Raw genomic sequence first — 24,739 nt, forward strand, 5'->3', positions numbered from 1 at the left:
AGCTACTTGGTGGAGGAGACCACAGGCCCCTCATCAACTTTGGAAACTTGAACTTCACGCCACTTGGCTGCAGTTCTTCGTTGTTGGTACCGACGACAGTGACTGGGTGGCCTGATCCTTGACTGACATTGCATGCTGGACTGATTTTTTTCAAATACTTTTATGGGGGGTTCTTATATATCTCATCACAGTCCATACATTCATTCATCCAGTGTGTCAAGCCCAGCTGTCCTGATGTTACATCTCCGAGGTTGGAGTGGACTGTCACAGGAGCAGTCATTTTAACCCCATTGTTTTCACAAGTCGGATTTAACCTCAGGGTGTATCTTACTCTTGAGTTTACATTTCTATCCACCTTCTGCCCCTTCATGAAGCCCAGAAGAGAGCTTGGTCAATTCCTGACTCATGTCGTATTTTCCCTCGCGTGTTACAGCTGCAGCTGCAGCCTACTAAACACTGGAGGCGAGAGCAGGCTGGCAGACACCTGCACATTTGAACTCGCTCCACGTGGTTTTTTTAGCAAGACCTTTGTGTTCAACAAAAGCTGGTCTTTGACGTATCACTGTTGGCACTATTATTGGCTTCATCCTTTTGCAGAGGAAAGTTTTGCTCTTGATGACTTGCTGAAATGATGCCTTCTAGCGGCACTGGACCGTGTGTGTTCTGAGTGTGGAGGGGTTGGCCTGGGCGCGCCCAGTCCCCAGTCACTGTCGTCATCGGCCCTCACCCTCACCCACAGCCCTAGCCCTAGTCGCAGCCACTTTGTTCAAGCTGAGTTACTCGAGAGTGTTGGCTTCACTTCTAGAGTTTGCAACTGCTTTAGTCTCTTGCTGTCTTCTCTTTATTCTCCCCTTGCCTGCGTCTGTGGAATTATTGATAAATACATACATTGATAGTGGTGTTAGATACCTGTGGTGATGGATCCCCTTCAGGGCCCCTTAATCTCAGGGAATTGGAAAGGCTGACGACTCTCTGGTTTTGTAAAAAAAAAAACATCATTTAGTGTCTGGTTTTAAAGCGAGATTAAAGCTTAAAATTTTTTTTTACTTTAAGCAAAAAAAAAAAAAGTCTTGATAGTTGGCTTTTAAGTGTGTAGTCAGTGCCAGTAAAGCTGTGCAAACCAGCAGCGCTAGCCCTGGGCGCTAGGGTGAGTGTGCACTCTGATGAAAGCTGTGTCTCAGCTGCCAGACAGAGAGAGGTAGAGGTTCCTGGGCCTCCGGCTGGAGCACCCGTTCTCCAGTCAGTCAAAAGGGCTGTGTGTCTGTTAGGCAAGGGGAAGCGCAGAGGAGCAGGAGGAGGAAAGGCTCGGGTTGGGCCCCTGGTTCTCACCTGCGGCCGTGCGGAGCTCAGCAGTAAAGCCTAAGCCCGGGCAGTGAGGGCCGAGTCATGAGTGCCAGTGAGGTCATGCCCCTTTGGTCTCATGAAGGGAGGAGTCTGACAAGATCAGAAGCGTCGAACCCTCAGTCACGTTTATATGGTTTGAAAGCTTCCTTTTCTTTGCTTAGGAAGCATGTATGTTTCCCAGGTGTAACCTGACTTTTAATAGAGTTTTAATTATTTTTTCATTTAACAGTCGGCCAAACTACGCAAGCTGCCGCCCTTTCTCACTGTTTCGCTGTTAAGATTTAATTTTGATTCTGTGAAGTGTGAGCGCTACAAGGAAACTAGCTGTTACACGTTTCCTCTCCGGATCAATCTCAAGCCTTTCTGTGAGCAGGTTGGCACTATTTCACTCCGCCCACTGCCCCCAAGACTGAGTCTTCCGTTGGCCCGAGTGTCAACTGTGAGCACTGAAATTGGGGGGGGGGTGCCTTGTCATGGGGCGCTCTCCCTGCATTGTATATTGTATGTGTTAGCAGCATCCCTGGTCTCTGCCTAATGGATTCCAGTACACCCCCCTCCCCCCCAGTTGGGAACCACTGGTTTGTGGCAGTCCTTTGAAATACAGGTTTAGGCCTGGCTCTTTGTTAATACTCTGAACTCTCTGGAGTGGACATTTTAGAACAAGATTAGCACATGAGATCCTGCCTTTGGAGGGAAAAAACAAACTAAAAATGACTCCAATTCATACTGACCCTGAAAGTCAGGGTACACTGCCCCTGTGTCTCCGAGACTGTACATCTTTCCTGGGGTTAGAAAACCTCAACTTCTCCTGAGGGGTTGGCTGGTGGTATCGAACTCGTGACCAAAATCCCTGACACCTTTATTCTCCTTTTATCATAATGCTACCTATTAGTGCAGCGGCGAGGGTTTTGGTTTTCCTGATACTGAGTTGTAATCCACACTGGAGGCTGCAGTCCTCGAGCTTCATCAGCAGGCGCTTCAGTGCCTCCTCACTTGGAGCAGGCAAGGCGGTGTCATGTGCACACTGCAGGCTGTTCCTAAGCCCGCCCGAGTCCCCATGCCACACTCTTATTCACGGAACGCAGCGCTCTGATCGCTTGTTCCGCACACAGACTGACACACACCTTTCCTGATTTTAAACCATGCCGGTGCCCTTGTTCTGTTTGCACAACTGCCTCTGGATCCGGGCACAAGTTCCACAGACGCACCAGGAAGTGTCATATATGTTCCAAGCAAGCAAAGGTTGAAGGTGTCAGGGATTTTGTCTTGCTTGGATCCACAGTTAATGCTCATGGAAGCAGCAATCAAGAGAGCAAAAGACCTATTGCATCAGGTAGATCTGCACAAGACCTCTTCAGAGTACTGAAGAGCAAGGCCGTTACTCTGAGGACTAAGGTGCACCTGGCCTAAGCCATGGTAATTTTAATCACCTCATATACACGGGGAAGTTGGACATTGAATAGGGAAGAGTAGAATCAATGCATTTGGATTGTGGTGCTGGACAAGAATATTGACTTTTTAAAAAGAAAAGTGACAGACCATGGACTGTTAAAAGGACAAACTGGTCTGTACTGGAAGAAGTAAGGGCAGTGCTCCTGAGAGACAAGGATGCCAAGACTTTGTCTGACATGCTTTGGACATATGTCAGGAGAGACCAGTTCCTGGAGAAGGACATCGTGCTTGACAAAGTGGAGGGGCAGCGACAGAAAGGCCCGCGACAAGATGGATTGGTAACGGTGGCTGCATCACTGGGCCCGGCCGTTGGAACAGTTGGGAGGGAGGGTGGTGCAGGACTGTCAGTCCTCGGTTCTTTGCTACACAGGCTCGCTGACTAGGTGGCACCTAACCACAACAACATGGCGCTCTTTGTGTCAAGCCCTGGTGGCATTGTGGTTATGAGTTGGGCGGCCAACCTCAAGGTCAGCAGTTCAAAACCACTAGCCATTCCTCGGGAGAAAGATGAGGCTTTCTATTCCCTCAAAGATTTAGTCTTGGAGACCCAAGGCGGCAGTTCTACCCCGGCCTGTAGGGTCTGAATCGACTTGGTGGCAGGGAGTTTTGGTTTAGATATCGATGTTTATATCCTTATTCCTTTTAGAGTGAATCGGATGACTCCGAATATACGTATGACCTCTTCTCCATTATTATACACAAGGGGGGCTGCTATGGAGGGCACTACCACGTGTACATTAAAGATGTGGACCACTTGGGAAACTGGCAGCCCCAGGTAAGTGTAGAGATGAGAAGAGACCTGCCTTTGCTATTCCCATTTCTGTTTGCATTATTCTGGATGAGGACAATTTTTTAAATCATTTTATTGGGGGCTCGCACGACTCTTATCACAATCCACACCCATCCATTGTGTCCAGCACATTTGTACATTTGTTGCCTTCATAATTCTCAAAACATTTTCTTTCTACTTGAACCCTTGCTATCAGCTCATTTTCCCCCACCCTCCCTTCCTCTCTCCCTCATGAACCCTTGATAATTTATAAATTATTTTTTTCATGTCTTACATTGACCAATGTCTCCCTTCACCCACTTTTCTGTTATCCGCACCACAGGGGGCGGGGCGGTTGTATGTAGATCATTGTGATCGGTTCCCCCTTTCTACCCCACTTTCCCCTTACTCTCCTGGTATCGCCACTCATTGGTCCTGAAGGGATCATCTGTCCTGGATTCCCTGTGTTTCCAGTTCCTATCTGTACCAGTGTACATCCTCTGGTCCAGCCAGATTTGCAAGGTAGAATTGGGGTCATGATAGTGGGGGAGAGGAAGCCTTAAAGAACTAGAGGAATGTTGTGTGATTCGTTGGTGCTATGCTGCACCCTGGCTGGCTCCTGCCTTCTGGGGGGGGAGGGTGTCAGTTTTTTGTCTAGACGGGCTTTGGGTCACCACTCCACCTCCTGTCACTCACATCGATAAGGTTGACTAGACTTTAGGAACCTTTGGTAAGCCCAACGTGCACACCGTAGGTTTAACAGTTTGCTTCTCAAGCAGTTCCCACAGAAAGATGAGCAGCATAGAACAGATGGCTCCTGTGTGCCTGGCTTCCCCAGTGGCCACGCTTGTGCACGCATATGCTGTGTGTGCCGGCCTGCACAGGCTTGCCATTTGTCATTGTATCATTGTGATTGAAGTGAACACTCACATGAATTTAAATAATTGGATTTTTTACCTTGAGTTTTTAATGCTTAGATTGCCATCTGCCATTTTTCTAGCACTATTCGCTCTACTTGAATCAAATTCTGCCTGTTGGTGAAACACAAAAACAGGGGCCTGGAAAAGGTTATTTGTATGTGCTTTGGCTAACACTCACATGATTAGCATTGTTTACACCGAGCCAGGTGGAATGCCGTGTCAGCACCTTGGCTTGAGTAACAGCCACAAGGACGGGAACCGTGCCCACTACCATCAGGCCCATCCTGACTGGTCCCTCCCCGTAGGGCTTCCCGAGACTGCATCTCTGCAGACGCACAAAGCCTCGTCTGTGTCCCACACAACAGCTGGTGGGTTTGACTAGCTGTCTTGGCAATTAGCAGCTCCACACGTAACCACTGTGCCACCAACACTCCTTTCACTGACAGAATCAGAAACTTTAATTTGAATATGATCCTACTAACTAATGTATAAATAGTTTATACGAGGGGGTTTCAAACGCTCAGGGGAACTTCCAGTTTCCCTCAAGTTTCCCACTAAGTGCTTGCAGATGGAACAGTCGCTATAATATGACGATCTTCGGTCCCAGGAGGAGGAAACTACGCCAGCCGTGAACGTGAACGATCTGAATGGAGAGGAAATGGATGACGACCCAGTGAGGATGCTGCACGCCATCCTGTCCCAGGTAGTGCGCGCGTCCCTGGGTCTGTGTCTAGAGGATTGCGGTGCTGTCAACCAGGAGAGCAGCCTTAATGACTCAGCAACGTAGTAAATAAGATGTGGGGCTTTGTGGCTGAACTCTCGTTCTCCGTCCACGTGGGAAGTCCAGGTTCAGATCCTGGCCAACGCATCCCCTGCCTAGGCACCACCTGTCCGTCCATGGAGGTGTACGTGTCACTGTGGTGCTCTGGTGGTACGTGGGGCTAAGCATGGGGCCATCAGCCTCAAGGCTCGTGGTTCAAGCTCAGCGGCTATTCCTTAGGAGAAAGATGAGGCTGCCTGTTCCTATGAAGATGTGCAGACTCAGAAAGCCTAGGGGACACTTCTGTGTCTTACAGGGTCGCCATGAGTAGGATTTAACTCAGTGGCAGTGGAGGAATTGTATGTGTGTGCGTGTGTGTGTGTTCTGAAAGGAGCCCAGTTCAGCAGAAGTACTCAGCTACTATCTGCAAGGTCAACGGTTTGGTTCAGATCAGATGCCCGTTGGGAGAAAAGAACTGCTAATCTGCTCCCGTAGAGATGGCAGCCTTGGAAACGCGATAGAGCAGTCCTGCTGTGCCCTGCCAGGCGGCCTCTGCCAGCTGGAATGGACTTGGACCCAACAGCAGCATGCTGCTGAAGTGGTTCCAGCACAGCTTCAGACCGCCTGCCTCTAAAGATCAGCCCGCGAAACCCAGGGGCCACTGCTACCCGCCCTGCAGCCACGGGACGGTGCTCGCCCGGCGGGTCTCTGTGCCTTTGGTCTCCTGACAGCGCTCACAGCAGAAAGGCACATAAAACCAGATTCTTTTTCAGTGGATGACTTACAGGACCCTAGCCTCTCTCTCCCACCCCCTCCATGTTCAGGGAGGCTTTATTTTAAACAGAATTGTTTTCACAATTTATTTTTTTCCTGTGTTACCCTTTCAAATGTTTCTAAGAGTTGAAGATTTGCCCTCTGATTTGTTTCTGATGTTGAGATCTTATATCTTCCAAGGTTTCCTATAACATGTCTGGTATAGTTTGAACATGGGATTGGGAGAGAAAATAGAGGGTCAACGAAAAGGAGGAACCAGATGGGTTGGCAGGGAGGCTGCAGCAGTTGACTCACACGCGGCGACAGGTACGGACGGGGCAGCGTTCCCCTGAGTGCTGCCCTCAGGTCACAGCCACCTCGACGGCATCTCATCACAGCAACCTCACCACCCTGTACAGGTGGGAGGTTTCCTTTGCTGGATTTCCTTTCAAATAAAGAGTTTTTCCAACCCCCTACCCGGGGCCAAGGAGTCCCTGCGAGGCACAAATGGATAAGCATTCACCTGCTCGCTGGACAGTTGGCTCAAACTTACCCAGAGCCACCTTAAAAGACAGGCTGGTGCTCTACCCCAAATGGTGTGAAAGCCCTGTTTTCTGACGACGTGGGTGTCCCTGACTTAGAATCAGTTCAACCACAACTCACCACCTCCACAGAGGATGTGAACTGAGACCTCAACAGTCACCATACAGCCCCTTTTAAACTTGTTTATGCTTCAAAAATGCTGAGAAGACTTTAGTAATCTTTGTACACACACAAATATATCATTGCACAAATCTTCTAAAATTCCCACGTAATATCGGGAATATATTAAATGTCAAAGCTTTGGTTGTTTTTGTTGTTCGGTGTTGATGAGTTGGTTCTGACTCATACCTACAGAATGAAGTACCGCCCAGTCCTGCTACATTCTCAGATTGTTATGTTTGGGTTCATTCTTGTAGCCACTCCTTGAAGTCTTCCTCGTTTTCACTGCCTCTCCACTTCACAACGCACGATATCCTTCTCCAGAGGCTGGTCTCTCCTGACAACGTGTCCAGATTGCATAAGACAGGGTCTCACAGTTCTGCCTCTAAGGCTCATTCTGACTTTTCCAGGGGAGGCATATTCCTTCCAAGACAGATTGTTTGTTCTTTTGCAGTCCATGGTACTTTATTCTTTGCCAACATCATAATTTAAATGCATTTGATTCTTCTTCTGTCATCTTAAAACCCTGTCCTAGCATGTAGCCACTCTTTCCATAATTACCCATTAACAGAAACTCTGCCGTCAAACCTCCCACGTGGTGGCTTCTCCAGTCATCGACCATGAAGACAAGCACATGTTTGGAAAGAGAGGCTACTCAGAGGCCTTGTAAAGATCGGCTCTGTCCTGATTGCAAAGGTGCCTGGGAAGGACGACCTGGCATTTCGGAGTCGTGCTCCCTGGTTTACCCAGCAGTCCCTCTTCAGCTTCAGCCATACATGTTGGGATTTCAGCAGGGATGCCCGCTATTTGCAGAGACCCCTGTAGGGAAGCAGGACGCTCTCAGAAGTGGGCACGGGGTCCTTGCTGCCCCTGCTGGCAGCCCTGCTGGAGAGAAGTCTTGACGCTCATGCGGGATGGATGTAGGACAGGCGTGCTCAGCTGCAGCACTAATGACATTTCCGGGAAGGCACAGTCTTTGTCTCGGGGCGGAGTGTGCCAGTGGGCTGTAGGACTCTTGGGAGTGTCCCTGGTCTTGACCTGCTAGCTGACCATAGCAAGTCCTATCTGTGACCCTAAAATATCTTCAGACATTGCCTGACCTGGGGGCAAAACCACCCCCAGTTGAGAAGCACTGATCTGGGTGATTCTGGAACAAGAGGCAGAAATGAGACCAGTGGGATGGATAGATAGTAGCCTAGAGAGACCAGGAGCTCGTGTTCTGAAAACTTAGGGAGGCCTGGTGTGGCCATGGCTACGTGTTTGGCTGCTAACCGGAAGGTTGGAAGTGTGATCCCACCTGCAGTCCCATTGAAGTCTGCTTCCATAAAGATTATAGCCTTAGAAGCCTTATGAGGCTGTCTCCCCTGCCCGCTAGGGCCTGCTATCAGTCACAGCCAGTCAGTGATGAGTTCCTGGAAACTCTCCCGAAGGACGCTGCAGGAAATCCAGGGCATTTTTGTCATTGAAAGAAACTCAAACGGTTGCTGCTGCTGTGAGTGCCGCTGAGCTGCTCTGATGCACAGAGCGAAGCACCCGCAGTGTGGCGCTGCCTCTTGTCCTCCCGACAGCATGTGCAGAAGCACCTGAGGCACCGCCTCGCCACCCTTGTTTCCCGGGAGCTTCTTTTGGCAGTCCGTGGCATTTTCGGTGTTCTTAGCCGGCACCATAATCCAGATGCATCAGTGCGTCGCCCGCTTCCGCATCCGGTGTCCCACTTCCACGTGCTTACGAGGTTGGTCCCCACAGTGACAGCCTTACTTTTCAACACTGGAAAGAAATCGGTGCTCTCGGAGATTGCCCTTCAAACGGTTCGATTTTGCCACGTGGAAAGTGGCATCATTGAAGTGTTCTAAACTGAGGCTTCATCCACTTTTCTAAAATTGTATTTTGGAATAATTATGATGAGTCCCTTTCACGTTTACTGCTCTGTGTTGCTGTTATGGACCCCACACCCCGCTCCCCCATCCTCAGTTGGTGCAGCATCTTGGGGAGCGTTTCCTTTGTTCCCGTCTGCTCTGTGGACTTCCCTGTGTTCGCTGTTAGAAACACATTTAGTTTGACAAAACCCCATCCGCTCCTTTGGCTGCATAACTGATGGAATTATTCCTCATCACATTTCTTTTCTCAGGAGGAGAGAAATCTCATTGCTGTCGATCAGCTGGGCCAGAGGCTGTTGAACAAGGTCGGTCTGTCCTGGAACAAGAAGTACAGAAAACAGTACGGACCCTTGCGAAAGGTAACGTATGGGTGGTCTTCGGAAGGACGCGTTCTGCAGATGGATATTTAAAATGAGGGAAGGTAAAATTCGTGTTTCTGCTTAATAGCTGGAATTCAGATTAATTCAGATAAATCCATAATAGAATGTATCGGGCCAAGAGGTAAATAAAAGTACCAGATGGAGAGGCTGCAGATCAGAACAGCAACAAAAAGGGAAAAGCTTATCCCACGTTCTGTCGTAAAGCTTGTCCTTTAACGTGATTGAGCACAGTTCTACTGTGTCACCGTTAAGTGTGACGGGAGCTGTACAGGAGTCTCATTGTCTGATAAGTACCTTACAAGTTTGATGAAGTTCCCTTTTATTCCTTGTTGACGAATAGTTTTTATCTTAACCAGAGATTCAATTTTATTGACTACTTTGATTTTTTTTAATTCTTATTATTCTGGTCAGTTGTGTTGCTTGATTTTTTTTTTCAATGTTGCGGCAGTCTCATTCTTGGACCACATCATACTTGTTCTTGATAGCTTTGCATATTTTGTTTTTCTTAAAGGGCCAGATAGTAAATATTTTAGGCTTTGTGAGCCAAGAGGTAAAATCAACGTACTCATGACCTTTTGAAAGTTAACCATTAAAAATAGAGTGACCCTTCTTTGTCCAGAGCTGTATGAAAACAGGCAGCAGGCTGTAGTTGGCCAGCCCTGGCCTTAATAGAAAGAAGCAAGTACAAAGCAAATAAACACAAACAACCCCACACCTGAGTAGGCTGTAGTCACACTGCCTAACACCAAAGTTACAGAGGAATCGTTCACACGACATTCATGGGGAGAGTGATCAAAATGACCATTGGCTTCTCACTCAAAGTAATCAGAATCAGAACTCATCTTTAAAGAGCTGAGAGAAAAGCAGCAATAGAAGTTATTAATCTAGAAGTCTGTACTCAGAAGAAATAGCATTTGAGAAATGAAGGCAAAATCAAGATGTTCAGACACAGAAGCTGAGAAAGTTTTCTGCCAGCAGAAGGAAACACATGGGGAGCCCTCCAGGCTGAAGGAGGTGAGACTAGAGTTAAATCTGCTGTGCCAGGGGACGAGCTCCACACACGCACGCACGCACGCACACACAACATAGGAACTGCCCACGCCTCCTTAAAGGGCTTCTGAAAATAATGACAGTCTATCGTGTAACTTACAACTGTGTGGAAACTAAACAAAAACCAGCATCTTATTTATGATTGTACTTGAAGTGGTATGATATTAAATATAGTGTAATCCCTAGGAAAAACCATTAAAATCATTATGCAAACCCAGCAAAGGAGGTGAAAATGGACTGTGAAAAACGACTTTATTTTGTCTACAGTGTACTTTTAGAGTTCTTATCTGGAATGTATTGTTTTTAGCAAGAAGGTTAGCCTGAAGAGAGTTCTGCCATTTCCAGAACCTGAACGGCAGCAGAGTTTGAGTCTTAACAAACAGAAAAGCGGGTATTTGCCTATGTAGAAAAGTGAGAAGTTTCAAATGACTGATGGGGCCTTGTCCTTCCGCTCTGTGAACACATCTCACCACCTGTCCTCTTGTGTTGGCACCATCTTTGCTCGTAAGCCGTTCCCGTGATAGAGGGGTCTTTGTGGGTGGCCACAAGGGGTGATCTTTTAAGAAGAAGAGAAAATCCTTTTCCTGGTGGATTGACGGACAGCGAATGTCACACACAGCTTCCCAGAGACTTGTGCTGAGAGAAAGTGGCAGGGGCCAGGAGCAGGCCTTGTGGAGAGATTTTTTTCTCTAAGAGGAGGAGCCTGAGAGAGCGTCGTGGGGGTCCTGAGTCTGAGTTGACCCACTCAGTGAACAGCATGCTTTGATTTCCTGAGCTAACCTCTCAGCTTCCAGGACAGACCGCACTGTATGGTGAATGTTCTTAGGTAACCGATTCCTGCAGTCACACTCACTGAGTGCACCCATCACGATCTGTGAACAAGTCCAAGAAGGGAAGAGCGTTGTTCTGAAACGGAGGGTGAGGGTGATGAGGACCGTGCAGTTTTTCTGGATGTGCTTGGACTTTTGAATTGTATAAGTGAATCATGAACTAAAAGAGTGTCTTATAAAAAGTGCCAAGGCTGCTTATGTTCAGCCCCGCGTGGGACTGGGTGAGGAGGCTTAGGGGCAACTCATACTGTAACGTTCTCCGAGCTCTGCCCCGGAGGTCCCTCGATGGGTCTGGGACCACCCTGACAGCAGCACCGGGGAAGACGCCGTTGGTTCCATTGGCTGCTGCTTCCTGCGAAGCTGAAATGTGTCCTCCGGCATTTTAATTTTCTAGCAGTTTTGCTGGCATATAATTCACATATCAGACAGTCACCACCACCACACTCAGTTTGAGAACGTTTTCCTCATTCTTGTGCTCATTGTTATTAGCTCCCCATCTCCCCTCAAGCTCCCCTGCGAGACCCTGAAGGAACCAGTAATGCAGTTACTCTCTGTGTCTGTAGATTTACCTACTGTGGATTTCATATGTAGAAAACGTAAAAACAAACAAAACTAGCAAGAATAACAGGGAAACAGATGAAACCTCAATCGAAAAGGAAATATTAAAACTAGAACAAAGTGCAATGGATCATAAGGAGATCAAGTGATAGGCTGATGAATTTTAACCTGACTGCATCTGCCAAGGTCCGCTTTCCATGCCTCCATTTACATCTGTCCGTGGTCGGGGTTCACGGGGGCTTGGTCCACGGGCATGGCCCCTGTCAGTACTCCTCTCCGTAAGATGAAGAGGGAGCAGCATTGGAGTCGGTGAGTCCGTGTTAAGGTGACGAGACAACACAGGAGGGAGGGTGTGGGTACACGGCTCACATAGACACGAGGGGAACTTTCACGGGGCCTTTCTGAAGTCCCTGTGACAGGTGTTGAGTTTCACCTTTAGAATCTTTGAATTGTGGTCTGTCCTTCGCTGTGGGCGAAGGAAGCAGAGAGCTACTAGCAGGAAGTACGGCCATTGGAACCCACCAGCTCCTCTGCAGGAGGGAGAGTGGCTGTTTGCCCTCCCCCTGTGGGGTGGCTCTGCTCCGTCCCATAGGTTCGCTGTGAGTTGGAGCTGACTCGACAGCAGTGGGTTTCTATAGTGCTGTGGGATTGGTTTAAATTGGGGGGGTTGTTTAATTTGCTCTTCAAACACTTCAGAAACATTCCTCCCAGTCTGTGCCAGCAAAATCCCATTTTGGAAGGCAGCACAACTGAGATGTCAGTGAGATGCTTTTCAGAGTATTACAAACCAACGTCGTCCCTCGATGGCACCCAGCAGACCGGCACAGGGAGCAGTTGGATTTTTATGAAATGGACCCCTCCCTCTAGCCGACCAGGCCCAAAATAAAGACCAAGATAATGTCTCAGAAGGAAGAGAACTTTGTTTTTCATGGTGTCTAATAGAAAACATGGTTACTAACCGAGCATTTATGTGTTTGTTTCTTTGTAGTTCTTACAGCTCCATTCCCAAATATTTCTACTCAGTGCAGATGAAAGCGCAGTGAGTCTGTCCAAGAGCTGTTCTCTCCAGCCCAAGTCGGGTCCCCAAAGGAAAGAGGGGTGCGTTGTGAAGACACTCGCTTCTCACCCCCTGGGAGTTCATGACGGTACCTCCAGCCCCCGTTGGTTTGATATAAATGACTCCAAAGTCCAGCCAATCAAGGAAGAGGACATTGAGCAGCAGTTTCAGGGGAAGGAAAGTGCCTACATGCTGTTTTACCGGAAATCGCAATTGCAGAGGCCCCCAGAAGGTACGGAGAGCTAACAGTTCCTGTCGGTTTGGTTAAACTCGGTAACTGCCTTAGACTGGAAGCACTTTTGTCTTTAGAAGACAAACATCTGCTGTTATTGAAATGTTTTCACCCTTTTTAAAGGAAGCTTACTCTTGAATTAGAGTAAATGTGCTCAACAAAATCCAGAAGTCTGTCATTTATAAAGATCAGATGTTTCTACTTTCTTCCACAAACAGGAGGTCAGAAATAGAGTCTGATCTTCAAACTAGACCTGCTTACAACAGGTCGGAGACAGGAGTGTGACCACCCTGCCCCGGGCTGGGCTCTCTGCTTCCTGAGCCTCGCTTTTACTTCTCTGCCCTTTCCCCTTCCCCTCCAGGTCATGCTCTGTGCAGATGGAAGTACATACTTTAGGTCAGAGTTATATATATAAATTTTCAGGGGAAAATTCAAATGTCCACGTTCTGAGTAATTGAAATGTCTCTGAAGCATGATTTTACCGAGACCCCAGAGGTTAACCAGTGGGACCGCCGTTAATAAAGAACATTTTAACCAAGGCACTAACATGAACAAGTCAGTAAAACTTTGTTTTTCATCGTTTTATTAGGGGCTCATACAGCTCTTATCACAATCCATACATCCATCAATTGTGTAAAGCACATCTGTACATTCATCGCCCTCATCATTCCAAAACATGTGCTCTCCACCTAAGCCCCTAGCATCAGCTCCTCATTTTTACCCTTCCCCGCTCCCCCCTCCCTCAAGGTCAGTAAAACTTTGATCCCTTCCCAAGTCTACCAAAAAGTAGAAAATCCTGACTGGGGGAAAGACTGGTTTGAGAAGTAATCATGATGAAAACGTGGATACTGCTTTCTGCGGATAGTGATCAGGCTTCTTCAGAATGAAGCCTTTGGTCGTTTGCATGGAGATCCAAGGGGAGGCACTGTGGCTGTGAAGCGAGCGGTTCTCTAACTGCTGAAAGAAAGTCTGAGAGCGCTCGGTCAATCCTGGGGAAGATGGGATGGCGCAGCAGCATGCGCAGTTAGAGAGAGCTGACGCCGCCCTAGCAGTAGCTTTCCTTTTGACAGGATTGCATTTTAGCTTGAGTGTATTTAGAAAGTATACAGAGCAAGAGTTCCAGTTATCTTAGGAATTTAGTTAAAGATCCAGCCAAAATCTTCAGGGAGTTTTTTGAGCAGGTGATGAAGGGACATAACTTTAAAATATGGCAAAAAGTTGATGGACATTTTGCTGCCTGGATGAAACCTATTTCTAAAGTGGCAACAAGCCAGAGCACGCGGGGCGGGCGGAGAGTCGGGGTCAGAGGCTGGGGAGAGAGCAGAAAGGCCCGGGCTGGTGTGGACTGACTATCACCTTCTGTTTCATCGAGGCGTAGAGTTTAAGTTTTCAGATCTGTTCCATGGGGAGAAGTGGCGTAGTACGTATCAGTAGGAAAGTAGTTGCTGGCAGCGTAACCTGTTTCATTATACTAAGTTGAAATTAGCTGAACCGACTCAGCGGCCCTGACGACAACAGCAGCAAGCACTTCACTGAAATCAATCCTTTTCGAGTAAAACGTAACTCTCTGTGTTTTAGAGAAAAACCTTAAAGCTTAAAACAAACAAATGAAGAGAAAGGACTGCAACCCTTCACCAGCAAACGAAGACTATTAGTAAGCACCTGACAGATGCATCTCCCTGATGCTCACAGACACTATTCATGATTGAAGAGCTTACTGGGGAAGTAACCAAGTCCTCATGCTGGTGAGAAGTGCACAGGGTCGTTGTTTATCAGAACTTGGTACAAAATTCTAGCTCCGCTAATGCCCAAAAGGACAGAGCTCCACCCAAAGGCACTCAGCTCACGCTCCGTGGGTTAGCAGACCCAGCTCCCTGAGTGGAATACCCACTCCAGTCAGCCTCAGCCTGAAGGCAGTCAGCTCCACACTGCACATCAGCCTCCTGCACAAAAGGCTCCGCTTCGTTTGCTCCCAGGGTTGGTGACTCCATTGCATTCCATGCTCTAGCTCTGGTTCCAGTGCTGCTGCTCTGAAGTGGCAGCTGTCTTCTGGGTCCAAGAAGTTGGATGGGTGAGGATCTCAGGTCCAGAGAATGCACTCCACTTTGGACTCTTGATGGCAATGAGATCCCTCCTTAGGGGACTTGTTTTATATGCAGCAGGATGGCGCTCCAGGCGCTCCAGTGCATCCTATCAGTATCTTCCCCACCTCGGCAAACCCATGCAGGAAAAGGTCATTTGGTGGGAGTTAAAGATGAGGCCGGAAGAGCCGCATTGAATCAGTCACTGCTCCTGCACCCGGAGTCGGCCCTGATTCAGAAGAGGATGTAGAACGGGGTGACATCGCTGACGTCAGGTGGATCTTGTCGAAAGCAAGAATACTAGAAAGACTTTTACTTGTGTTTCATTGATTATGCCAAAGCATTGGACTGTGCGGATTATAACAAACTATGGAGAGCCTAAAGAGGAATAGAAATTCCGAAACCGTTCTTTCTGCTTATGCAGAACCTGTACGTTGGTCTAGAGGCAGTTGTGTGGCCAGAACAAGGGAATACTGCAGGTTTAAATTCAGGAAAGGCATGTGTCAGGGTTCCATCCTCTCACCATACGTTTTCAATCTGTATGTTGAGCAAGTCATCAGAGAAGCTAGATTAAATGAAGAAGACTGCAGTATCAGGATTGGTGGGAGGCTTATTAACAACCTTTGATAAGCAGGTGACACAACCTTGCTTGCTGCAAGTGAGGAGAACTTGAAGCGCTTGCTAATGAAGATAGGATGGCAGCCTTTGGATGGATGACAACTCGATAAAAAGAACAAGAACCCTCGCCACTGGGCCATCAGGCGACCTGAGAGGTGGAGGAAAGACTGACGTTGTCAAGGATTTTGTTTGCTTGGATCCACCTGTCAGGAGACCAGGTGACTCATGACATTGGGTAAGTCTGCTGCACAAGACCTCTTTAAAGTGTTGGCAAACAGGGAGACTACTTTTAGGACTACGGTGCTCCATGCCTCACGTGCACGTGTAAGTGGGACACTGAATCAGGAAGACATTGGAAGTACCGGGGAACACCAGCAGAACAAACCAATCTTAAGTAGACGAAATACACGATGCTCCTTAGAGGCAAGGATGACAAAGTTGTCTCATGTAGTTTGGACGTGTTTTCAGGAGAGACCAGTCCCTGCAGAAAGACCTCGTGCTTGGTAAAGTGGCTGGACAGCAAAGAAAGAGGGAGACCTTCGGCGCGCTAGCGCGACAGAGGGACTGCATCTGTAGTCCAACAGCAAGAACTGTGGGGACCAGATGGCTTTCCTTCCCTTGTACGTGCAGTTGCTCAGAGTCAGAACTGGCCTGATGCATGTCCTCAACTGTTTGAAGGTCATCCTTTCAAAAGCACCACATGACCTAGGGACCTGTTCCCAGGAAGGCGACAGCCTGTACTCTAGTGGGCAGTGTTACCGCATCACACGGGACTCTGAGTTGGTGTCAGCTTGACTTTGCTAACAACTTTTGTGGAAAAATGCACACAGGACGAAATGGAAAAGCGGGCGACAAATTGTTGACTGTGATCCCCGTTATTTTTGGTGTGTGTGTGTATGTGTGCGCGCGCGCGCATATGTGCGTGTAATCTACCCATTACGTGGATGCCGGAAAGTAGATCAGAAGGGTATGTGGCAAAGGCTTTACTGTGCTTCACAGAAACGAATTGCACATTTATGGAAACCATGCATCAAGCAAGTCATTTCCCAACAACGTGTTCTCACGTCCTGCCTCTGGTCTTTCTCGCACTATCTCAGCTCCTGCACACGGAACAGGCTGCAGTACGTACGCACAGGAGACTAGGATACCTCTCTGACTGGTCTTTATTGTTATACCCGATTTATTGCAGCGCTCTGGAAGCTAACCAACAGCATCTCGGGGGGGTCTGCCTGGAGGCAGCATTTAGCAGTGGCCATTTCTGGGAGTGGCATTATAGACTAACGCTTGCCCCTCCTCCTCCCGTGAAAAGAATGTCCAGAATGTGTGCAGTGGCCAGGGCTCACATCAGGAATGCAGCCCTGCAGTGTCTTTTCAAAGTCTGAGAGAGGGACCCCGGACATCAAACGCGCTCTTTGCGCGACTCCATCGGGACTTATTTTCGAAGGGGAACATTGAGGTTCAGGGGAGGTGGGTGTCCCAGAGCTCCGTGGGTAGCCCTGTTCCCGGTGCACAACCCAGACCAGCCATTGTAAGCAAAGCTAATGTAAGGTTTGGTCCACAGCTCGAGCTAATCCAAGGTACGGGCTTCCCTGCCACCTGTTGAGCGAGATGGACGCAGCAAACACTGCCCTGCAGGCAGAAAGGTAACCTGGCCTCCCTGAGCCCTTGGGGTTTCTCTGGAAAAGGAAGTCAGGCCTTCAGCATTCGTGAGGAGCATTAAAAAGAAAGGGAAAGAAAGTGGGGGCTGGAGGGGCCAAGTCCATTTACCTCCTTGCTGAATCCTGCAACAAGGCTATCATTTGCCTTGGCCTTTTCCTTACCGTGGGAGTGACCGCAGTGCTGCCCTTGAATTGGCCCTTGCTGAGGGGAGGGTGAATAGGCAGCTGGCCTGAGTGTGTGGCTAGATTATTCCCACGGGTCACGGAGGGCCACCATTCAACCCAGCCCTGTTTCGATCCAAAGGAGGGCAAGTTTTCAAAAAGAAATCAGGATTCTATAAACTATTGGCCTTAATGTCATTCGTGGGTAAACATGGAGAAGGGCCTCTGAAGGGATGGTTTGCACATGTGGTGATCCTCTCTTGGACCTACCCTAGACCTGAAAGCGTGCTTCCTGACGGCTGGCAGAGTCACCAGGTACTGGATGAGAGAGAGACGGGGTATTCAGAGGACATGATGCTGAGTGAACTTAGTCAGAAACAAGAGGACAGGTAGTGTGTGAGACCAGTTATAAAATCACTTAGAAATCCAGACAAGGTGTTCATAGCCACAAGCAGCAGCCAGACTCTGAAGAGGATCCAGGGGTGGGAGGGGAAGCAGTAGGCTGGAGGATAGGCAGGTGTGCACGTCAGTGAAGGAGAGGATTCAACCCTACAAGAGGGAGGTGGGGAAATGGGTCGTAGGAGGGTGTTGGGGTGGGGTGGACAGCCATTGGGAGGATTGATAAATTTAAAATGGTGAAAGCAGAAATAATCGTCTGGTGGTAAACTCCCAACTAATGCACCATTTCAAGAAAGCTGTCCCCACGCTCCTTGTGGCAGAACAAGGTTGACTCATCACTGACTTGGCAGGCATAGTGAATGACAGATGGAGCCCGGGGTGCATAAGCGGTACGTGTTAGACTGTCAGCCATAAGGTCAGCAGTTCGAAACCACCAGCTGCTCTGTGGGAGAAAGGGCTTTCTACTGAAAAGAACTAGTCTCAGAAACCCACAAGGGGTGCCCCGCGGGTAGGGTCCCTGTGTGACAGCATCGACTTGGTGGTGGGGAGAGGAGTGAATGACAGACGAGATGGACACTGCTCCGCAGGGACCGATCTTCACAGCTCCGGGATGGGTGAGGGTTAGCAGCGCTCCACTCGGTAATAGGCATCCCTGCTGGCACAGGGATTCCGTGCTCAGCTGCTGATGGAAAGGCTTGCAGGGCTAAGTAAGTTGGCAGCGTGCCTCCGTGGCAGCCGTGGAAACCCTGTGGGCATGAGTTGGCATCAGCTCACACGCAGTGGGTTTGATCTGGGGGCTCTTCAGTATCACGGCCGTTGAGTCGACACCAAGTCCTGGCCACCCTGTAGAGCCAGATGGAACTGCCCCTGTGGGTCACCAGAGCCTGGCCTTTCTCCTGCACAGGCTGCGGGTTTCACACACTGACCTAGCAGCGCAGCAGTCAGCCACCCGCCACCAGGGCTCCTGCCGGCACGCTCTTTAATCAAAGCTAATGCTGCCTCTGACTGCTTAATGGAATCGTATCCCCAGAACCGGAGTCTCGGGCACCAGGAGAGCCACTTCAGAGCTGTAGAGGCAGGTCTAGGGAGTCCATGGGAGTCAGCTGAAATAGAGGATCGGCGCATGGTCCCAGGAGAGGGCTCTGGCCTCTTGTGTGTGACAATAGCAGAGGCTTGGGTCTGGGGGCCCGAGCATCAGGGTCTGTTCAGAGGACAGTGGTCATGCTGCATAGGCGGTGCTGAAACTACTGGTTCTTTATGGAGAAACAGGAATTGCTGTGGAGCACAGGAGACGGGTCTTCATCAGTAGGGAGAGCGGGTTTGAAAGGAAGCATTGTGTTAAGTTTTTGTGTTTGTGTTAAAGGGCAGAATGTGAGTCCAGAAACAGCGCCTGTGAGCTGCACCTCCACCTGGGCCCAAGTTACCACTTCTCCAAGGGCGCGCTGCACCCAGTAGCCTCACACACCAAAAGTGTGTGGGACTTGACCTTCGATAAAAGGAAAACATTGGGGGACCTTCTAAAGTCAGTGTTTCAGGTAACAGCCTCTTTGCTATTAGCGTAGACATTACTACCCACCTCGGCAGAGTTGAGGTCCACCTGGCCTGTTTCAAAGCTGTGTGGGAAGATCCACTCGATGCCAATGTGGTCGTTGTCTGCTCTGGGATCGTGGTACAGCTGCTCTCAACGAGAGTTTGCGGGGCATGCCTTCCTCGTAGATATTTTGAAAGGGTTTGCAAAGGACTGGTGCCAAGCCTTCTTTAAACATTTAGTCAAAGTCACCAGCAGAGCCAGCTGGACCAGGCTTGGAAGGTTACTCTGTCGATTCTGTGTCTAGTGAGCAGAACCATTCAGTGTCTCTTTCCATGCGCACGTCTTGGCAGATTGTGTCTTCATGGAGGTGGTCCATTTCATCTGAGTCATTGGCTAGATGTCCATGGTGCTCCTTTCCTGAGGCAGCCCTGCGAGGGCGGGACCTCGGGTTTCGGCCCTTGACCGGGTGCAGGCTGACCACCTCTCTGCCCACGCTGCCTTAGTGGGAAGCACTGGGTTTCCATCTCTGCCAGGTTTATACCTTGCACAGACAGGTTCCAGCTCTCAGTATAATTTCTCTCTTCTCTCCTCTTTCTTGGTTAGCCAGGCTAGAGGTTTTATTGATCTTTTCAAAGAACCAGCTTTTGGTTTCATTGATAGACTTTATTAATATCCTATTTCCAATTTTTCTTATTTCTGCTCTAATTTTTATTACATATTTTCTTCTGCTGACATTGGAGTTTTTTTTTTCTTTCAAGTTTCCATCTAGGTCAGTGGTTCTCTATCTTCCTAGTGCCACAACCCTTAAATACAGTTCCTCATGTTGTGATGACCCTCCAACCATAAAATTATTTTCATTGCTATTTCATCACTGTCATTTTGTTACTGTTACGAATTGGGCCACCCCTGTGAAAGGGTTGTCCAATCCCCACAGGGGTAGCAGCCCACAGGTTGAGAACGACTGATCTCGGTGGAAACATGTTGTTGTTTTTGTTGTTGGCGGTGCCTTGGAGTCAATTCCAGTCAATAGTGGCCCTGTGCCCAACAGAGAGAAGGCTGCCCGGCCCCGTGCCATCCTCACTGTTGTCTCTATGCTTAAGTCCGTTGTGTCCGTCTGTCTCCTGAAGGACTTCCTTCTTCGCTGCTCCCCCTCCACTTGGCCAAGCATGGTGTCCTTCTCCAGGCAGACAACATGTCCATGCCGTCCTCGGCTCTCTACAGCACCCTGGCCGGCCTTCTTCCAAGACAGCTTGGTCCTTGTGGCAGTTCCTGCACGGCACTTGTTCTTGTGTGCAGCTCCCACGGGCCTGGGAGCCATTGGAAAGCCCGTGGCCTGGGTGAGATCACCTTCGTTAGTCCTCGAAGGAAGGCCACTCTGCTTTTCAGCACTGTGGCTGGGTCTTGTACAGCAGTCAGCCATTTGATCTCTCCGCTGCGCCTTCCGTGAGCCCTGACTGTAGACCCAAGGAAGATTAAATGCTTGACGGTCTTTTTGTCACCTGTCATGATGATACCTATTGGTTCAGTTGTAAGGACTTTGGTCTTTACCTTGACTTGCACTCCATTCTGAAGGCTGTCATCCTCGATCTCCATCGTCGCTTTCTGCCAGCAAGGTGGTGCTGTCTGCATATCGCAGGTTGTTCGTAGGCCTTCCGCCTCCTTCTGCATGTGTCAGCTTCTCGCATTACTTGCTCAGCACACAGAGTGAATGGATATGGGGAGAGGATACACCCTGATGCAAACCTTTCCTGATTTGAACAAGACAGCAGGGGTTCTCAGCCTTCCTCACGCCGCCACCCTTTCAGACAGCTCCTCATGTGGTGGTCACCACACCATACAATTATTTTTGTTGCTACTTCATCACTGTCAGTTTGCTACTATGATGAATCAGGAGACCCCTGTGAGAGGGTTGTTCAGCCTCAAAGGGGTCGGGACCCATAGGTTGAGAACCGCTGTAGTACAGCATTTCCTTATTGTGTTCATGCACTGCCTCTTGGTCCATGTGCTGGTTCCACAGGAGCTCAGTGAAGCGTTCAGAAATTTCCGTTCCTCTCAGGGAACAGTTTGTTACGATCCACACAGTTGAGCGCCTGTGCAGAGTCAACGAAACGTAAGTAAACATCGCTCTGGTAGTCTCTGCTTTCAGCCAGGATGCATCCGACATGGGCGATGCTATCCCTTGTTCCAGGTCCTCTTCTGAGCCCAGCCTGACCTCGGGCAGCTCCTGTCAGTCAGTGCACTGCCATAGCCTTTGTTGGAGGATCTTCAGCAAAATGTTACTAGTGTGTGATGTTCGTGATATTGTTCTGTAGTTTACGCACATTGTTGGGTCTTTGGAAGCACGGAGAGTCAGTTTTAGATGTACGCGCTTAGTGCTGTGCACGTTCCTCCAAGCACTACACACACGTGTTGATAGGTCATGCTCATTTTCATTCCATGTGACGTGTGTCTTCTGCGGTTGGAGAGTTGGATAGGCATTGAGTCAGCATCAACATTTCTAAAACAGTCTGGTAGTTCCAAACTTTGGCATTGAACGTTTCTTGCTAACTTAACTCTGGCAGGTTTGGAGGAGACAAACTTGGGGATCTGAATCTGTTTGGGTGGCATTTCACATTGCCTTCGGACCTTCCCCGTGAGTTCTAGATGCCCTCTGCTCTGTGCCATCTTACCTAGTCACTATTAGTGACTGTTCGTTTAGAGGTGAGCCACTGCCAAGAGCCTGGCGTGGACACAGTGCACGAGGTGCTTGGCCATCTGAGGTGATTTCCTAGGAGGAACATCGGGCAGTGTTGCGGAGAGCGACCTTGGTGAGCCACCATTTTGGGGAGGTGACCGCAGTCCCAGAGACTGGTTCTAGAAATGTGTAGAACACAGTAACGAGACGGGAGTCCACAAGGCTGGGCTCCAAGGCCCTGAGCAGTGCGCACTCATCCCGCTTCCTGCGTCCTTTCCCAGACTGGGATGTCGATCTCCAAGTCCATCCTGCGGAACGAACGGGCCAGACAGCCGGGGGGCTTGGGTGGGGGGTGGGGGAGTCAGGGTCCTGGCCAGGAAGCATGAGAGGACAATGTTAGGATTTTCCCTGTTTAACCAGACCTGTCGCCTGGGGTGGGGGTGGGGGTCTGCATTGCTCAATCCTTGTGTCATCTACATGTGACAGTGGCACATGGCGCATGTACGTCGCTTCTCATTGCGCCTTCTCTTTCTCTCTCTCTCCCCTAAGCTGTTCGGATTTTGGGAAGGAGATATGGTTCTCAGCATCGCCAAGCTCCTCCCAGCAGGACTTCACGTCTACCAGGCGCTCGATGGTGAGGGAAGCTGTGTGCTCCTTATCAACCTCCCCACCCTCCAGAACACGTGCGGAGAGGATCACATCATCCGCTTACAAACACGAATCCGTGAGCCAGTTTAGAACATACCTAATTTACATAACGTGTGCGACATTTTTCTCACATGAGGATGGTGTAGGTTTTCTAAGACACAAGCTACCCCTTGGCCTACTTCTATCATTGTTAAATGTGACACAGATTTTGGGCAAGGTGGTTTGCAAGCATTTGAGCCTCATTTCTATGACTTGAGCTTTCTGCTGAACTCTCAGCTCCAGGTTGGTAGCAAGTCGTCTTTGATCTTGGAGTTCGTGCTGAATGTTCCCACCCATGGCCCTATCTTTCTAGGAGACGAACTGACCCTGAGTGACTTGGAAGTGGCTGACGAGGAAGACATCTTTGTATGGAACGGGGTGGAGGTAAAAAATCAGGGACATCTGCCTCAGCCTGTGTGAAGGCAGTCCGATACCAGAACGTCGCTGTGACGGTCAGGCATAGCACCAGCAGCACACCAGGCTCTCCCTGTGGCTGGGAGCACAGGTGTTGGCAGGTGCACAGGTGTCCCTCAGTGTGGAAGTGTGTACAGCTAGGATTCAGTGGTGCACTGGCCCGATGCAGGCGGAGCGTGCAGGCACGGGGGCAGAGGGTGGTGTCGGAGTCGGGAAGGAGGGGCAGCAGCTCAGTCACTCTCAGGATGTCCTCGGACCAGCTCCCCTCCCCACAGATCCAGCCCCAGATCTCTCTCCTCAAACGACGACGCGATTCTATTCACACACTGCCCTCATGGGGGTTCCAGCTCAGCAGCCTTACAGGACAGAGCAGAACTGCCCCCGTGGATTTCCGAGACCAAATCATTCATTTTTAATCATTTTATTAGGGGCTCATTCAACTTTTATCACAATCCATACATACATCCACTGTGTAAAGCACATCTGTACATTCGTTGCCCTCATCATTCTCACATTTGCTCTCCGCTTAAGCCCCTGGCATCAGATCATTTTTTCCCCTCCCTCCCCTCTTCCCCCTCCCTCACGAACCCTTGATAATTTATAAATTATTACTTTGTCATGTCTTGCACTGTCCGACGTCCGAGACCGAATCTTGATGGGGACAGAACGCCTCCGTTTGCTGCTGAGTGGCTGATGGTTTTGAACCTGACCTTGCAGTTAGTGACCCTACATGTAACCCACTCTGCCAGCAGGGCCCCTGCATTATCCCACGGGCATCTCAAGTGGACCCTCCGTCTGCTCGCCCTGCCCTCCCTCCCAAGAAAGCATCTAAGTGCCTCGCCGTTTCCCTCCTAGCCCCAGCTCCTCATCCTGCCTTCCTCCATGGCCCACCCTCTGCTCGCTGGACTCCTTTTCAGTGCCCCTTGTACAAAGACCGCTTCCACTCCCTCCTGGCTGGGGGTCCCCTCCTGCACCAACCTTTCCAACCCTCAGTGCAAAGCCGGGTCTTATTTTGTACCTTCACACAATCATTGGCTTGTCTGTCCCCTGTCCAGCTGTGAGCTCCTAGGTGACAGGGACAGTACCCAGTCTTCTTGACATGCCTATCTCTTAGCCCACAGGAACTTGGTCCGCATTTGGTTTTCATGGGGAGATAAGACCCTAAAACGACATGGTTGGTCTGTTCAGTGGGAACTAAGGCACGGGCACTGAGCTCTCAGTGGTGGGCGATGAAGGGCCTGGTCTTACTGCATTGGAACTCTAAGTTAAACTCTGATTTCTCTTTATATCTGTGGTACATCGCCTGGGAGGGGTTTCTAGAATTGGTGGGGTTGGTCGGCTAGTGCTCTCGGGCTGTGAGACCCGGTGCCCTGGGAGCTGTGACTTTGATGGCAGCATTACTTGAGTCGTAATGACAACTAATGACCGCTAGGGTCCCTGGGGTGGAGCAGTGCTGTGTCCCCACCCCCACCACCACCACACACACACACACACACACACACACACCCGTGGAGCAGGAAGCTGGGGCATTTGAGGGGGGGCGGGGCAGGTGATTGGTGGGTGGAGGGAGGCCTTTGATAGCAACCGGGTTAGCGGTCCACCTTGTGGGCAGTTAGTTGCCAGCACTGTTCTCAGGGCCGGGCAGTGTGGCGGGCTTGCGTCTTGGGGAGTCACTCTGGCCCTCATGGATGCGTCTGTGTGAGGAGAAATAACTCCAGAAGCACGTCAGGCTAGCGAGTGGTCGAGAAAAGGGAGAAAACGTTTCAAAATAGACATTTGTGAAAACTACTGTGGTCGGGGGGGAACCAAGGATTGTTCTGCACGCGCAGCC

The 24,739-nt window shown here is 49.6% G+C and overlaps 1 protein-coding gene across 2 annotated transcripts in view; it reads left to right on the forward strand.

The window, feature by feature from the left end:
• USP40 (ubiquitin specific peptidase 40) overlaps nt 1-24,739 on the forward strand; it is a 58,114-nt gene that overhangs the window by 11,885 nt on the left and 21,490 nt on the right. For both annotated transcript variants that reach the window (XM_075530296.1, XM_075530297.1), the window contains exons 7-15: nt 1,574-1,717; nt 3,443-3,571; nt 5,093-5,188; nt 8,829-8,936; nt 12,384-12,684; nt 16,945-17,026; nt 18,966-19,137; nt 22,357-22,441; nt 22,808-22,878. In XM_075530296.1, the coding sequence (XP_075386411.1) occupies nt 1,574-1,717; nt 3,443-3,571; nt 5,093-5,188; nt 8,829-8,936; nt 12,384-12,684; nt 16,945-17,026; nt 18,966-19,137; nt 22,357-22,441; nt 22,808-22,878 (1,188 nt within the window). The remainder of the gene's footprint in view (nt 1-1,573; nt 1,718-3,442; nt 3,572-5,092; nt 5,189-8,828; nt 8,937-12,383; nt 12,685-16,944; nt 17,027-18,965; nt 19,138-22,356; nt 22,442-22,807; nt 22,879-24,739) is intronic.

The sequence above is a fragment of the Tenrec ecaudatus genome, chromosome 13 (genome assembly GCF_050624435.1).
Source record: "Tenrec ecaudatus isolate mTenEca1 chromosome 13, mTenEca1.hap1, whole genome shotgun sequence".
Taxonomy (NCBI): Eukaryota; Metazoa; Chordata; class Mammalia; order Afrosoricida; family Tenrecidae; genus Tenrec; species Tenrec ecaudatus.